Source organism: Columba livia, chromosome 6, assembly GCF_036013475.1.
Source record: "Columba livia isolate bColLiv1 breed racing homer chromosome 6, bColLiv1.pat.W.v2, whole genome shotgun sequence".
Classification (NCBI taxonomy): Eukaryota; Metazoa; Chordata; class Aves; order Columbiformes; family Columbidae; genus Columba; species Columba livia.
This window is the reverse complement of record NC_088607.1, coordinates 38,773,942-38,786,995: the sequence shown is the minus strand read 5'-3', so window position 1 is coordinate 38,786,995 and position 13,054 is coordinate 38,773,942. Positions and strand designations below refer to the sequence as shown.

The 13,054-nt window shown below is 41.7% G+C and overlaps 1 protein-coding gene across 1 annotated transcript in view; it reads left to right on the top strand.

Annotated features, from left to right (window-relative positions):
* Positions 1 to 13,054, top strand: part of IPMK (inositol polyphosphate multikinase) — a 41,523-nt gene that overhangs the window by 13,877 nt on the left and 14,592 nt on the right. The window contains exons 3-4 of the mRNA XM_065068179.1: positions 6,422 to 6,518; positions 12,329 to 12,501. Of these exons, the coding sequence (XP_064924251.1) occupies positions 6,422 to 6,518; positions 12,329 to 12,501 (270 nt within the window). The remainder of the gene's footprint in view (positions 1 to 6,421; positions 6,519 to 12,328; positions 12,502 to 13,054) is intronic.

The following is a 13,054-nucleotide window of genomic DNA, read 5'->3' as shown; positions in this document are numbered from 1 at the left end:
ATTACAAACCAGCCATTTTGATGCTAGTGTATCTTCTCTATCAAGCCACCTACTTGGGTAGAAAACATCAGAAGAGCTTTTGGGCTGTTACTTTTGGCTCTTGTGGAAGGAGCCGTTCCATACTTTCCCAGAATCATAAGCCATCAAATAAAATTCCTGTTAGTAGGTGCTGTTCTTCTCTGTCCATTAAAAAAATAAGATAAAAAGGTTATTACTAGCTGCCTTGATCTTGGTAAGTGTTGTCATCACAAAGCAAAGCCTGTTGCTGTTGGAGGGGTTCTTGATGTAGAAACTATGAACCTGCTGTAACACTTGGGGGTAGCCCTTGAAATGACACCTGGCTGCAGGTGACAGCTGAGTATTCTGGAATAAGGCGTGCTGGGAGATGGTAAAATACACAGTTGCTGGTAAAGTACAAATAATAGAGATGAATAAAATTGTCAAAACTAATGGGAACGCAAACCGGTGTTTTCAGAGGAAGACAAAGGCGTCATTTGAAGGGTGTCGGGGTCCTGGCAGTAGATGTGGCAGTTGGAGCGGGGTGCCCTGGCCCAGCACTCAGGGGTGAGCCGAGCTGGGGTCCCCGCGGTTGCTGGGGCTGGCTGCACGCCGGCAGTGCTGCAGTGGGGGCTGGAAGCGCCGCTGAGGCTGCGGTGGCCCTGGCTCGGCTTGACTTAAACCACTGCGAAACTGCACCTGGAGGGTGATGCTGCAGTAGATTCTTTGTCAGGGCTGCAGTACCAGGAAAAAAAAAAACCACAACAAAACGGACTGAACTTTTGTCTGTCAGGACTTGTCTCCGCTTTGAAATGTAAAATTAAATGTTTAGGTATAAGTGCTTCAGGGTTCTCCTCGCCCCTTGTTCTCTCTCAGTCCCTAGCTGGAATCCACAGCTGCGATCAGATGGCTTTCCAGAAAGAAAGGGTCATGCTTATTAATGTTCTCCAAAAACGGGAGTGCCATGCTGGCTTATTTTCCCTTTTGCCTTCTTGTTGTTCCATTGCACTTTTTCTTTCAGTAATTCCAGTCATAATTTAAGCTTAAACTCTTCATTAGTTGGAGCTGCTTAAAAATCTTGGAGCAGAAAGTTTGTAAGAAAACACTCTGGCTGCTGTCTTGGTTCAGCTTGTTTTTGCATCTGTGAGGGTTTGGATGTGTCAAGGTGGTGAATTCTGACCGGGTCTGTGTCTTCCCTTAAATTACTGAGCAGTATTCATGTTGTGTACCACTTTGTGCACTGCAGTAACAGAGCTGTATTTTTGCGCTGTAGTTGTAAAAATAGATGGGGGAACTGGTTGTACCGTACTTCTTCAAGGGAGGTACGAATTGGTAAAGTGACTTGACTTCTTGCCTTGAAATTTGCTGCATCTCTCTGCTGGTATCTGGAGCTTTTGCAGTGGGTAACTTCAGGACGGCATCAGCACAGCTCTGCTGGGTCAACGACAAGTGCTGTGAAGCTAAGGAGGAAAAGCAGGAGTAGGTTAAGAACGGTAGGAGAAGTATTTAGCACGTAAAAACTGAAACTTCCTTATCAGATGGTGGAACAGTAGTATGTCTTAACCGCTTTTTTAGGATATGTTTTCTTTATTTTGGCCTCTAGTGGAGAGTACCTAATGTTCTGCTCCAGTACGTACAAATTGGTATCACTGAACCAACGGAATGTAGAGTCTAGAGTAGAGACCATGTGCAATTTGTACTTTGGAGTATATTCACCCAAGAGTCTCGTAACCTACTTAGGAGGCTGCTTAACAAGTGTCTGCGCTGTTAGTGTAAATATGATCACCTACACTTTCCTGGGTATCTTCTTTAAAAACCAAAACAAGCAAAGAAAAAGATGAACAGCATTGTGGTGCCTGATGCCGGGGTCACCAGAAGTGGGTCAGCATTTGCTTTTCCTCTTGTAAGATGATTCTGTGCCTGGGGCTGCAAATCTTGCTCGAGTCAGCCTAAATTTCACTGTATAAAACATGTGGCAGCGGATAAAATACGACCTACTGTTTTTTTGGCATTGTTCAAGAATGGCTGGTTTGATAAACATCACCAAATAAGTATCTCTTGGGGAGATTTTTTGAGGCTTATTTTTGCAGCCTTCATTTTTTGGAAAGTAAAATAGCTGTAATTTTTTTTTTCCCTGACTTGTGGAAGCAGGATATGATTGTCACAAGCGTGTGCCATTCTTATTTGAAAATCCATTTACATGACCAGATTGTGGGACTTTATAATGACTTGGTTTAAGCTTTTTTTAGTGTTTCTGTAGGTATCCTCTGTGAGAATAATGATTACAGCCTCATGTATAGTACAGCTACATTTTGGGTAGTAAAATAAGCAGCTCTGTGTAATAGGATTTAGTATAGCAGCATTCACAAATGTTTAACTTTTGGAATTAATCTGGTACTGGATTTCTTTTTAATGTAAGCATAATTCCAGTTATATTTGTGGAAACAGATACTGCAGATGCTCACAAGTCAAAACGGGATGGTGCTACTGTGTTGGAAAAGAAGCAAGGGCTATCTGAGTTATAAAGCTAAACAGTTATGAATTGCTAAGCTCACTGCTGCTCTTCCAACCTCATTTTTTTGGCCCTTGCACTTGCCTGGTGTAAGTGGGTGATGTAGCAGTCCAGAGGGAAATGCAATGTGCGCTCAGGTAATTAAAGTCTGTAATGTAAACCGACACATTAAGGTTGCACTTTCATCTGCAAGTCTTGCATTGGCTAATTTGAGCACGTGAGTTACTAACTGCTCCCCACCCCTCAAGAACCCCTGGAAAACATGCTGGGAATAGAACTGTCAGCTGGTTGTGTCTCTTGAGACTCTGCAAGTGACGGTGCTGCTGCCCTTGGGGACAATTGGTGACGGCTGGCAACAAGAACAGGCGATGCTTCAGACTGATGTGCCTCCTCTGGCATTTAAAGTTTCCTACTCGAATAGCTTTAAAATAAATGTAAATTTAAAGTAGATATTCCTTTAAATCAACTCTTTTATGCACCGTAGAGGATTCTCTTTAGACTACATTTCTGTCCAAGTGGTGTTTTTTCATCAGGACAATTGAAGACATGTCTCTACTGCCAGAACTAGTTTCCTATTGTAAACATTTCTCTTACCCTCCCTCAGTCATTTATGTAATTAGTTAGTCTTCAGAAAACAAAAAACCCAAATGTCATGCTGCTTTAAATAAGGAAAAGAACTTTCCCGTTCCTCCCAGGCAGCCCCTGTTTGCATTAAAAACCAGATGAATCTGTTTGGATCAGGCTTACCAAAACAAACAGAGTGTACTTTGGATTAAAAACTAAGGAATGGTAAAATTGCCTCAGAATTAACAACTCCTGAGTAACTGGAAATTATGACTTCATGGTGTCTGTTAGGCCATCTGAGCTGCCACAGGAAATACCTGGGGCATGTTCTTCCTCTGAGTTAGCTGCTGTATTTTGTTGTGAGCCCTCCAAATGTCAGCATCCTGTTTACTTGCTGTTAAGCCCAGCAGTGAATACGTTTTATGTCTTCAGTTCATTCTGTAGGAAGAATGCAGCCTGTGATATGTGCAATGGACACCTCCCCTGGCTGGGCTGACACTGAGTTTTCTTGCAGTTCTTGATTTGTTGGATGAAGATGTTACATGCAGTCACTGATAAAGCAGAAATAAGTTGTATTTGTCAGCGTGTGCTGGAGAAATTAGACGTGTAAAAATAAAAGCACAGCTGCTTGAAAGCGAATTTGGAATATTGCTGTTAGAAGTAAACCATTATATTTTTACTTATAAATGTTGTTCTGGCGTAAGTGATAACCTATCTCTTCCATGAGTTTCCCAGTAATATCAGCAATGATACTTTTTGGGATGTGAGGTGCATGGTTTCCATGCCGTGTAATTTTAGGGATGATTTTGTGATGTATAGGTTTCTGTTTGGCACTCTGAGCGACACCTAAACATGTAGCTTGCTGCCGGGCTGTGTGAAGTGAGAAGGAATGCCTGTGGCATTGGTGCTGCTCTCTAACGAGCAGAAATGGTTCTCTCCTGCATAGGCATGAGCATAATTCGTGAAATGTCTGGTTTTGTTGCTCTTGCCCACACCAAATTACTTCCTCTGATCTTTATTAACTGAGTGCTTATTCTTGTTTGACATGCAAATACATTGCAGGCTGAGCTTGAGGTCCATGTTAAGGTCAAATAAGTGCTTTGTATATCTTACGTCAAACTTTTAAAAGGGATTTATTAGTTTCTGGGAGGAAGGTAACTTCTTGAGGGACAGAAATGATGCACTTAATTCTGTTATGCGGAAGTAATGATACTGAACAATGCATTCCTTGTGAGTTTTGCCTCCATTTTAAAATGTCTTAATGTATTAAAGGATGGACTACTTGGAAGATACAGCTTCTGGAGCTTTTTTCCTCATTTGGCCTTGCCTTTGGGCTATTACACCCCATTATAAGTTCTCTGAATGTTGTATCCTACTATCCAGAACACACAGGAGCATACTCATAGTTACTTGCTAAGGGTTTAGTAGTGGATCCTAATGTTGGTGATGAAAAAGTAAGTTGAGGCAAGAGTGCTGTCTCTCTCTAAAAACATTGAAGTGGTCTCCTGACACGCCACTTTCTCAGAGTCCTTTTTTTTTGCCAATAAATTCAGCAGATAAGTTCTTATTAGGTTTACTTGGTTTTTTTTTCAGTTGAATTTAGTGTTTGTCTTCCTTGTCTGCTGCACTTCTTGCTTCCAGTTCTCTCTTCTTGTGTCTTAAATATTACATATATACTCCCATGTAATGGCTGTGCTAATCCATGATCATCCCTGCCTCTGGTCTGCTTAAATTCACCTGGGAAATGAGTATTTGCACAGGGTGCAAGGCCATTCCCTGCCTTGGCTATGAGGTGCTACGATAATTTACTACCACAGTAATGATTATTAACTACCATAGTAAACAAAAATTGGGTTTGTACTGCTTGTCTGAAAATACCCACAGCGTGAAGCAATTCCCCCCAGTCAGTGCTTGGAGTCCTGGCCCAGAAACTGGCGTCTGCATAGAGGGGAACCATAAACTCTTTTATAAAAGATAGCGGTGGCCTCAGCACCTGCGAGGTGCTAATTTTTTTTCACTGGTGGTCTGAGTTTGCCCAGCTTGAGGCTTCTGTGATGAAAAACTCAATTCAGCACAAACCCGCACTGACTAATTGCAGCGTTCTGCTGCCGCATGAGGCTCTGTCTGGAGTTAGACGGCATCAGCGATCATAGCTGGGGCTTGCCTTGATGCTCTAAAATAGTATCTGGACTTCAGGTTTGAATTTTTTTATCTTTAAATGTATTAATATTACACCACTAAAGGCATGTCTTTTACGATACTTACCCTTTGTAGTTTCCATCGCAAGATGTTCTTCCACTATGGTTAAATATGTGTCTTGAAGCAAAGAGCTGAGCTAGTGCTGCAGAGCTCTGTTAACACCTTAAGTTTTTTTTTGTTAATTTTTCTTTTTTTGCATTGCTTCCGACCTTGCAGGGGCTCTGACCGCACTCCTGTGCGTTCTGTGCCGAAATGAGAGCAGGATTATAATATTAGTCTGCTCTGGTCACTGGTGTGCAGGTCTGCGAGTGGCATCAGGACCGGGATGGCTGCGAGGGGATTAGGAAGAGACGGTTCCTAAAGGCGATAATCGTCACTGTAACCTGCAGTTGGGTGGATATAGATCTTTTAGGCGTGTTGGACCATGCTGTGTGCTGTCCCCTATGTGTGTCATGAGGTGGTCAAAGGAATGGTTTTGAAACCCTCTCAGCAACACCGCTGCACACTGGTGACAGCCATGTGACGCTGTAGCTGACAGGATCCAAGGCTTCGATTTAGCTCTGTAAAGAGCGACTCGACTCCTTCAGCCAGCTGCTGTTCCCAAAATGTTCTTGTTTTTCTTACAGCAGCTGAAAAAAAACATTGAAAGCATTACAGTGAATGAAAATAAATATATTTGAATTGTGCATTGTTGGTGTGATGTAGTGAGGGGATGAGTTGTTTTGGAGGAAATAGTATCCAAGTCTGGCTTGTATACCTTACCTGATCTACCTGAAAAAGCTTTGGCTATAGGATATGATGGAGCAATCCTACACAGTCTTGGATCCAGGGTGGGAGAACCCCCTTTTTGATGCATAGGCTTCTATGCTGACAATTATAGTTTGGATTTTTATTCAAGTTAAGCCGTAAGTTACTCTTAGTTAGAGTTGATGCATCTTTTCCACTTTAAAATTTGAAGGAAAGGGTACCATTCATTTATGTTGGGCTGTGATGATTATAATTTTCATTTGTATACTTTTTAAAAGTAAAGTGGAAACTTTAAACATAGGAAAACAAAGGCTGTAAGAAATTGTAATTATGGGACAATTGGAAGTATCAAATGAATGTTTTAAACTGATGATCTCTCCACCCCTCCCTAATTTATTTCAGGTTTATGACTCCGACTGTTGCGACAGCATTCTTCTGGAGCTGCGGGAATATCTGCCAAAATACTTTGGTGTCTGGTCACCACCTACTGCACCAAATGGTACTGTTCTAATTTTATCTGTTAATCCAAACCCTCTGGAAAAGTTTTCTGGAGACTGCTTTTTGGCAGTTGCGAGGTCTGCAGGGTTTTTTTTGGTTTTGCTTTGTAACCCACTAACGTTCCCTCTAACAACTGGTCCCATTTGCAGTCTTCTGGCTGGATTAGGTCCTTGAGACCATCCAGGAGAGAGCCAGGCTCTGCGTGAGTCTGTAAGAAAGGGAAAATGAGAGGTTGTGCCCAAGGGGAGGTGTGTTCCAACTGGAATGTGCTGCTGGGTCTCCAGAGGTTGGGTCCCATCGCCATGCCACGTCATGCAGAGCAGTCATTTCCACAGGCACCTTGCTGGGGAGCTCTCTGCTTGGCATCCTCTCTTACTGGTTTCAATGGAACAAAGCTCCGCTATCTTAACTTTGTATCATGTGCTGGGGGTCAGGAAGAAAAAGGTGTCTTTGCAGGACAGTTGGAAGATTTTCTCTTCAAGAGAAACACTGATGTGTTTAAAACAGAAACATTTTTCTTCTGCTCTCTCTTATTTACGTGGAGGAAGTGGAGCTTCTGCAACGTACAGAAACAAAAGGAGGCTGTCAAGTCTGTTTAAATGCATGGGCACCAAAATGAGATGCTGTGCTCCTTTAATATATAACTCTGTTTTCCTCTGTTTTTGTCACTTGATCATTTTCCAAAGAGAGATGTGTGTCCGGAGACGCTGCCTAAACTCTGCAAAAAGAGATGCAAGGAGAATTGTGGTAGTACCCAGCACTTTCTTGGCTCAGATTTCCCTTCACACTTTCATATTTGGCACTAACTCAAATAGCTCTACCGGAGCTGTGTTTTTCCTTCCCTCCTAATTTTTTATGTGTCATGGAGCTCACTTAATGTCCCCTCCAAACTGCAAATCAATTTGTTTTCTGTTCGCGGCAGGATCTTAAGATGTAAAAATACATGGTCTAGCCAAGATACGGTAATTCAACACATGCCTAGTTTAGCTTGGGAATTCACTAGCACTGTGTACCACGGGGCTGAATTTTGGAAGGTCTCCATCAGCAGCCCATATGTAGCCAATAGGAATAACCGATTAAAGGAAGAGTAACTTCTAATTTGGTTTATTTTGCTTCTTGAAAAGACTATGCACTCTCAGGAACCCTCTTCATAGGAAGCTACGGTGGGTTTCAAACAAAACACTCCATTGCTGACTCTCTTCTCTGTAGTTCTATGAGTTTTGTGTAGCCTCGGTAGAAATCTGTGCGTTGGAGTTCACGGAGCTTTACAGAACGTGTGTGTGCGCTGGGTGCATCCGAAGCTACGGAGGCGGCCGTTGGTGTTGGAAGTCATCTGCTGTTAGCAAGTGCAGTTTTACTAAAGGCAGGTGTGGAGGAAAACCTCTATGTGCATCAGTACTTGGCACCAGTACACACCAGAGGTGACAAGAAGCACTGGTGTAGCATTTTGACCACGTAAAAAGGAGAGGAAATCAAGTTTTGAAAAACAGGAAGAGGGGAAGTAACCACACAGAAAGGGAGAGTGAGGAGAGGCACTAGGAATGGTTTTGTTCCCTCCCTGAGCTAGCTGTGGATTAAGCTCTAGTTCAAAAGACTGAACGATGTGCATAGCTGCTGCAGTGTGTGCCAGTGGTATTAGATGAAAGAATTGAGCTGCTAGAAAGGCATCTAGTTATTCAGTTTAGATCAAGGGTGTATTTGTAGGTTTTTGCACTCTTGACATTGGAAGCCTGATCTTTCCTTTGGCAATCCCTGCTCTGCAGGCTCTGGGGACATGGCTCCAGACAACCTCTAAGTAGTGAACACAGCAACTCCTTATTGGTGCTAAACTGGACATAGGTGGCTCCTAAAAAAACCCAAGCAAACAAAACAACAAAGCCAAACAAAACAACAAAACAAACACCCCCACCCCCAACCAAACAAAACCCAAACAAACCTGAAAATTCAGTTCAAAAAATCTGTCACTTACAACATCGTACATGCTGCATGTTCTGGTCTGTATCTTTTCACATAAAGCTCTTTTAATTTCGAGATAAGGAAGAAGAGCTCCTTGGTAAATGGTGTCTTCTATGTGTAGTATTGTAGTTGTTCATCTTGGGTAGAGGGTTGAAAGTTTGAGCAGGTTTATACAGACGTTCAGCGAATTGTGTGTGTGCTTGTGGTGGAAGAAACCAGAGTAACTAAATTAAGACTACTCTGAACTTGATCTGTGACCACCTTGGAGCTTCCGTGTGACGAGTAAGCAGGAGCTGCGCTGGGTAAGGTGGAGAACATGAGTTTATTTTCTTAAAGAAATATCAGGGACAAGCATCAGTCTTCTGTGCTGAAAATGTAGATGAGCGGATGAAATTGCTCGCTGAAAGGGGTGAAATATATTCAACGTAAATGAAAATGTAGGGAGTGTGACAGAAAAGATGGACTGATTTTTCACAGTATCAGTAAAATGTGTAAAATAACTGTCCTGTTATGCTGAATGTGTATTGCTAGTACGACTGCACAGAAGCTGGAGTTAGATTGGGTGACACTGCGTCTCCATAAGCTAATCTAAAATTGGAGTGAGTCAGCTTGGTTTGAACTTTGGGTTCACTGGCATTGTGGGCATTTGGAGTTCAGTAATAAAGAAGTGGAAAAGTTGTTGTAAAGATGTAGGAGCCATGTTGAGCTTTTTATATCTACTGCTGAGAGTTCAGCGTTTTGCTGCTTACTTGTTACCCCTGCATGCGGTCTTATTTTAAAGGAAATTTACTGCTGCTCATTTCACACTGTGCTCTAATTTTTGTTTCCTAAACTGAGAACAGGGTAGATAAATATAAGTCAGCTTCAAACCTTTCTTTTCTTCTCTTGTTGCTGGGAGCAACTGAGGCTTTTCTGTGCTTATTCATATGTTGTGAGACATGTGTTGTAAGGTATGAGAAGTCAGATGGCTCAAGATATTTTGCCATTCTGATTTGAGTGAGGGCCGACACATCCGCAGGGACGTGCTGCAGTCTGCCGTGGTTCACGCCATGCCCACTTGCTGAATTTTGGTGGTCTTTTGCTTTGTCTCCTCTGGGCGTGTAAGAAAATATGTAGATAATATGTCAAGCCATGTCTTCCTGCCTCCTTCCCTACCACTGAAAAATTGAAAGGGGGAGGGCAAGCCTCTAAGGAACGATCTATTTAAATCCTTGAAATTATCAAGTCAGGGTTATCCACCAAAGCTAAGATACAGAAATCCTCATGAATTATTTTCTCTGCGGGGGATTTTATTTTAACCTGGTTTTAGATAGCAAATGCATGATGTTTAGAAGCACGGTGGGTTAGCGGTGTACTCCGGAATAACGTGGAAAATCTGAACCGCTTGAAAAATCTGCTTTTTTTAACAAAATGAGGAAAGGGAGTGTGCTCTGGTTATCTGGGCTCAGCCGCAGGCTTGTTGGTGACCTTTCGGTGGGATCCTCAAAGACTGGGAAAGCCCCTAAATCTGAAGGTTACTCCGTTTGCCTTCGTCTTAATTCTTTGAGATGTTGTGGGGGTAATGGCTGAAAGTTGTGGTATGTTCTGAGGTTGGGGGGCTGTTTCAGTAGAACCTAGATTGTGAACACAACTAAGAAACCAACAGTGCCTGGAAAATGAAACATAAATATTTTGCTGAAGCTGTAATGAGAGAAAATAACTCAGTATAATGCTTTATTTGTGGAGGCATTGCTTTCCCCGCAAGGACAAAGAACTTTTTGAATGCAAGTCTGTGCATTGAACAGACGTAACGTAGACTTAATTCTGAGCTAGCAGTTAGGTAACGATGAAGACTTTAATCGTAATTCCAAAAAGAGTGAGAGAGATGAGGAATTCCCGCGGTTAGTGTTAGCTCCTGAGTTTTTTTAAGGCTTAATTTTTTAAAAATAGTAATTGTTACATTTTTAGGAGGTCAATAAGAGAGATATTCGAGTTTAAGAGATTGGAAATGGATGAGGAACTAAAAAGTGACAGATATTGACAGCCTTTCACTATTTTGGAGGGCCTGAGCATTGAAGCTGTATGCTTAAAAAGAGAGATTTGGACCAGTGGAAATAGATGTTGTACACTATTTTATATACATTTCTGGTTTAGGATTGATAACATTGCATCTAAATATTTGTATAATTTGTAGTAACTTGCAGTTTGCTGGTTTTTGTATTTGTAACAGTTTGGGACTGGCGGTGCTCACAACATAATCCAAAGCATTTTGGAGTTGGTGGTTAAGGACTGCAGCTGTTTTCTGAGATCGTTCCGTATTTATTTTCTCCCCCCGCCCTGCTCCCATGGCCCACCTCTGGCCCAGCGCTTTGAGAGTTCAGTTCTGAAAACTTTGAATTTCATTTAGTTGTTGTTTTCTGGATTGTTTCAGAGTGATGGTATGAATGTATTGATTACGTTGATTCCCATAATATGCAGAATGGGTAGGTATGAAGGATGGTACTTAGATTTTTACAATTTTTGTTTTAATACCAGATAGCTAACAGGTTGTATGGACTCTCCAGGATTCAGTAGTGGTTCCCCAAAAGCTGTGCTGATATTTGGCTGAATTAGACCTGTGCATGAAAACTTTGAGCAGAAAAAGCCTCACCTGCAGTTCAGGTGATAAGGTTCCTGGTGTGGAGAGTATTTGTCTTGCTTCTCCTCAGTGGACATCTGGTGAGCAAATATTGAGTATGTTTGCTGCCTGTGGCTCCTCAAAGCTAAATAGGAGTTATTTTCACTTGGATATCTGTGTGGTTATAGTTAACAAAGCTGGTTTATGGGTGAGCTAGTCTATAAGAGAACTCTTTTGCTATAGCAAGATTGATGCTGTAGCCTGAAGGACGTGGAAAAGTAATGAGAGCTGATAAAGAGGAGTTTGTACAAGGCAGGATTTTTTAAAGTAGTGGATTGGTTTGACACACTTTCCTGAGAATGACTATTTATTAACAACATGCCTAGTCCCATGGATACAAACAGCAGGCATTTAAGGATTAAATCAAGCCTATTTCATATTCATACCTACGTACTTTGAGGAACTGGGCTTCCTCCGAGTGGAGCACTCGCTGAAGTTTGTTCTCTTGTAGTGTTCTGACACTCAGTGCTGTAGATGTTTCGGAAATAGTCTCTTACCTGCAGCAGAGAAAAGCATAAAACCAGTTTGCGCAGCTTTTAGAGACTCCTTTAAATCTTCAAGCACTCCAAGGCTGGGGGTGGTTTTGGTCCGCTCACCCTCCCAAAGGTGAGGATGGGATGAAAGGAGCTTTGCTGTGAGGAGTGTTCTCCCCAAAAGGCGCCTTGAGAAACGAGCACAGGTGGGAGGGGGATAAGAAAAAGAAAAATGACATGTGTTTTGGCCCCTCTGTGGTAGGACTCTGAAATTTTTGTTTCGTTTTTTAAATGACACAGGGAAAAATTGCTGGTTTGATTCTACCCTTTCACACAGAGAAAGGAAAAAACCCACCATCTCCATTGCAAAAGCAGCCATGTAGTGACCTGCATTTGTGTGTGCTTACTAATGCTATTTCAAGCATGTTAATGGCTTAATAAACGCTCCTCATTAATTTCATCTGAGCAATAATTTGAATGCTAGATTAGCACACTTTAATTGCATACAATTTTCTGTACAATAAGGCATTTAGAATTTAATGACAACAGAATTTGTGGGTGTCAATGACCATGATTTAGTCTGTGTTCTGAGACAAATTGGACTCTTAAGGAACTCATGTGTTGTTAAGCTTTGAACTATTCTCCTTCCTCCGCAGAAGCTCAGCAGAAACTATATAATTCTTTTGCTTTGATCCACTGTTTACAAAAGTTTTGTCTTTTTAACAGATACATATCTAAAACTGGAAGATGTGACCCGTAAGTTTAATAAGCCTTGCATAATGGATGTAAAAATAGGTCAGAAAAGTTATGATCCGTATGCTTCAGCTGAGAAGATACAGCAGCAGGTCAGCAAGTACCCGCTGATGGAAGAGATTGGCTTTTTGGTACTTGGCATGAGGGTAAGAACTTGTTTTGTTTTCAAATTCAGCTTATGCTCTGGCCTGTTGCCCCACACCAGCTACAGGGCTAATTTTTCCAGCAAATGACAACCTTCTCCAATTTATATGTAAATAAAGCGTTATCAGAATATGTTGGTAGTACTGGTATCAAGTGTTGTGTGAAATATGTTCCAAAACAATGTTCCTGTTCACAACAAGTGTTCTACCTCGGCCGTGTCCCTCCTGGGAATCCATTCGCAACCTGGGTTCTGTGTACGTGTACCAGAGAGTGGTCAGGACAGACCATAGTTATTTAAAACTGAATGTAGCTGCAATTGGTTCTTCTCACATAGCAGGTGTTTCAAATTAACAAAGTCTTTTTTGGTCTTCACGTTTGTATCAGAGATTTGCATACTGAACCAGTCTTTGTAATAATTTAATAACAAGCTGTATCCCCTCCAAATTTTTCATCTGGACTTTTTTTTTAATAAAAATAATCTTAATATAACTTTTCTATGTAGAGAACAGTAAGTTAGTGCTCAGAGGTGATGCATGTGGTTATAAAAGCTGCTTA